This window comes from Vanessa cardui, chromosome 17 (genome assembly GCF_905220365.1).
Source record: "Vanessa cardui chromosome 17, ilVanCard2.1, whole genome shotgun sequence".
In the NCBI taxonomy this organism is placed as follows: Eukaryota; Metazoa; Arthropoda; class Insecta; order Lepidoptera; family Nymphalidae; genus Vanessa; species Vanessa cardui.
Window position 1 is genome coordinate 12,938,827 of NC_061139.1, and position 3,579 is coordinate 12,942,405.

Sequence of the window (3,579 nt, forward strand, 5' to 3'; positions counted from 1 at the left end):
ATGAACATAAAAATATTGTGTGTCTGTTAACTTTCTTACTGTGGAACCCTGGATGTCAAACCACGACCTTCGCATATACACTTTGTTAGACATTCTCTAGACCAAGGAGACAGTTTTGTATATCAAATACTTAGTTGAACTGACAAATTGGCCATTTAATGGTAAGCGATCACAGCCATAGACATTGGCATATTGTATAAAACATAACACACAATAACGATCCTGGAAACAAAGATGTTGTGTCCCTTGTATTTGTAGTTACACTGGCTTACTCAACTTTCAAACTGGATAACATCAGAACAAAGGATTGAAGATTGGCAGTAGAATATTTGACAGTATTATCTATCCAAACGAGCTTGCACTAACCTCATAAATAAAGCGCAAATATTATATGAAGTCATACAATCGAGTATGGTGTAAACTAAGCTTATGTCATTTGTATTTTTGTAAATAATACTTTTAAATTCTACCTCCGTGTTATACAATAAAGCCGGATCGCTAACCAAGTATATAAAAATAATAAGCCAAGTGCGAGAAGGAATAGCCCATGAAGTGTTCTGTACGTTCCGAAAAAGAGCAAAAAATAATCATTTTAGTGGTATGAATCCCCGTTAAACAAAATAATATATATATATATATATATATTTTAATTTTTATGTGATAGGTGGTAAACGAGCAGGAGGCTCACCTGATGGAAAGCGATTGCCACCGCCTATAGACATCTGCAGCACCAGGGGACTTGCAGGTGCGTTGCCGGCCTTTACGAAAGGAGTAGGGGGAAGTCCCCTAGTGGCGGACACCTAAGGTTATTTATAAATAAAACAACAAATATTTTAAGAAATGTTTATTAAATTATGACTTATATTAGATAACAATGTTAAAAATCAAATTAAATTAACAAAAATGCAACTTCTGCTAAAAAATAATTAATACCATCAATCAAACTTTGGTAACAAAAAATATAATTTTAAAAAGTGGCACCTAGTACCGGACGAATATTTGCGCCATACCCCTAGCACCGGACATTTCAAAATAACCTGCATCGATCACATATGTAGCCATCTCCACACTCTGGAATGTCTGCACATGCTTCATGTACCCACCCACGACAGGATGAGCACTGGATCCAGTCTTCGTCAGTGTCTTCTAAGCAAACTACGCAAATTGTTATGTTTGTGTTAGATGTTTCAGTTAATGGTTCTATTTCACTTCCTTTCTTTGCTTTAGGTTTCACATTTGTCGCTTCTTTTACTTTGTCTACGCTCTTTCGTTTGGTTTTAATTCCTTTGGTTTGCTTTCCTTTACCTTCAATTGCTACTTCAAACTTAGAATCTATTTCCTTTTTTTTATGTTTCATGTTCTTTACATTTGTGGTTTGTTAAATCCTATGGCGCGCATCATGCTTGTCGATTCCGGTGCTCTCAACGAAATGTCAGAATGCCTTTTCATGAAGTAAAAATGTTTACCAGCACTGCCTTTTTCTTTATTAAATTTATGAGGTATCTTCATGGCTTCAGCTAAGTCGTATGCTAATTTTAGAAACTCCTTTTTCATGAGCGGCATGCATCTATTCGACAAATCTTTAATGTGGTCCACCAAGACTTGTTCATACTCTGCTGAAAAGGTGCTAGTGAACCTACCTAACTTTGGTTTCATTGTTACTTCTTCTCCCCGATTTAGAGCCTTTATTTTATCATGTATAGTGCTTTTAGGAATATTGTATTGCATTGCAGCTTGTCTTACACTCAGTTCTTTTGACATAACCTTATCAATAGCAGTTTGTAAGCTCTGTGGCTCCCAGGATCCTTTCTTTTTCTTCTCTTCTATTTTAATTCTCTTCTTTCTTTTATATACTAAAACAAAATTAAATAATTAGAATAAATGCCTTGAATTCTCATTAGAAATATAAATATGTTTACTGTCCGGCGCTAAGGGACGACTTAGTGTCCGGTGCTAAGGGACAGACATTTTCGTTCATTAGGTGGTACCTACTAAAATTGCTTAAAAAATCTAATAATATTCTACAATTTTACGGATCACAATCAAGTACTACTTTTATCTTTGAATACTACTCAAATGTAAATGCATAAATATACTAGAATTACTTACAATGATATTTAGGTGACGCCGTGATTTCGCGCCTAAAACAGCAAATGGTTGCTCCAGCCGTGGCCGTGTGCGTCACTGGCGAGGTGCGTCGCATGATCCCGTACCTGTGTGACCCCCGCACCCCTTTCACTTGTAATTTGAATCGAACAGATTTATATTCGCTTAAATAGTACGAGTGTCCGGCGCTAGGTGCCGTCCGACGTTACGGGACTTCCCCCTACACTCTTTTCTTGAAGGTTCCCATGTCGTATCGGTTCGGAAAAACCGCCGGCGAAAGCTGGATCCACAAAGTGGTTGTGCGAGGTAGAAAATGTCTAAGAAATCGCGCTGTTGTGTATTTTCGGACATCATCATCATCAATCATATTTATGTTGTTTTCATCATCTGAGATAAGAGTATGGTGACAGACGACCGGACGGACGGAGAGCGGAGTCTTAATAGCGTCCGTTTTACTCTTTGTTTACGGAACCCTAAAAAACATTGTGTAGATTGTATCGTTCCTCTAGATTTATAGGCCACGTTCATCGTTGATTGTTTTGTTTGTTACGACATACCTCTTATGTTAATTTCATATAATTTATTGTCTATTTACGCCTACGAATATCCATAAATACACAATCTGTGACAAGTGAATATTATTCAATCAATGCATTTAATTATTAAATGAATTGAGTAATGAAGATTTTTGTATTGATATAACTTATGACATCACCGCTGTCAGTCGGTACCTAAGTACGTTAATAGAAATAACATCTTAACCCATGTGATTTAAGTATATACGAGTAATAATATGCGGGACTCCGCGAAACTTCGCGTTTTGTCAAATTATTTTTTTAGGTATTTCAAACCTTAAGACATGTTTGGTTTTGATTTAATGTCATTGGGAACTGGTGTAACATTTTTTAAATGATATTATTATTCTTTATAACATTAGTTTTCTATAAGCGGCCAGTAATTGCTTACCGTGCTCTAAAATTAAATTTTTACTAAATTTTAATAGTTTGATAAATTACAATTAAGACACCTCTTTCATTTTCTGCACACCTACTGCAGGATAACTTCAAACTAAGACCTATAATAATCACAGGGCTAAAAATCGACATACGCCATGAACACATAAGATATCTTCGTTAAATTTATATCTAGTATATCTTTTTTAACTTTGTTATTATTATCAATGGAAACTTAGCTTGTGTTTTATACGTTTTAGGGGATTGGTTGTTCAATGTTAGCCATTAAAAATTTCCTTCCTTTAAGTTTGTTTCATATCTAATTTTATCAAATTCGGTTCAGCAGTTTTGCCTTGAAAAAAAAAAACAACAGATAATCAGTCCATTTCGTATTTATAATATTTGGATAGAATTTCACAAATAATTATATATTTAAAAACTAAAAAATGCCTAAATGCTGGTAAACCTTTGCTGGTACTATCCAACGCTATTTATGTGATCACTGACGACAAAAATACTA

The 3,579-nt window shown here is 35.0% G+C and overlaps 1 protein-coding gene across 1 annotated transcript; it reads right to left on the bottom strand.

The window, feature by feature from the left end:
* Positions 1-902: 902 nt before the first annotated feature.
* Positions 903-2,294, bottom strand: LOC124536791. Its single transcript, XM_047113392.1, has 2 exons — positions 2,110-2,294; positions 903-1,853 (listed from the first exon to the last, which is right to left on the bottom strand). The coding sequence occupies exons 1-2, from the start codon at positions 2,201-2,203 to the stop codon at positions 1,363-1,365; spliced, it is 585 nt and encodes a 194-aa protein (XP_046969348.1). The 5' UTR covers positions 2,204-2,294; the 3' UTR covers positions 903-1,362.
* Positions 2,295-3,579: the final 1,285 nt, after the last annotated feature.

Bases quoted from the DNA above. Each gene is read 5' to 3' on its own strand.
- LOC124536791 (XM_047113392.1), bottom strand. From the start codon at position 2,203: ATGCGACGCACCTCGCCAGTGACGCACACGGCCACGGCTGGAGCAACC. The intron at 1,854-2,109 runs GTAAGTAATTCT...ATTTTGTTTTAG, and splicing joins GGCGTCACCTAAATATCATT to TATATAAAAGAAAGAAGAGA.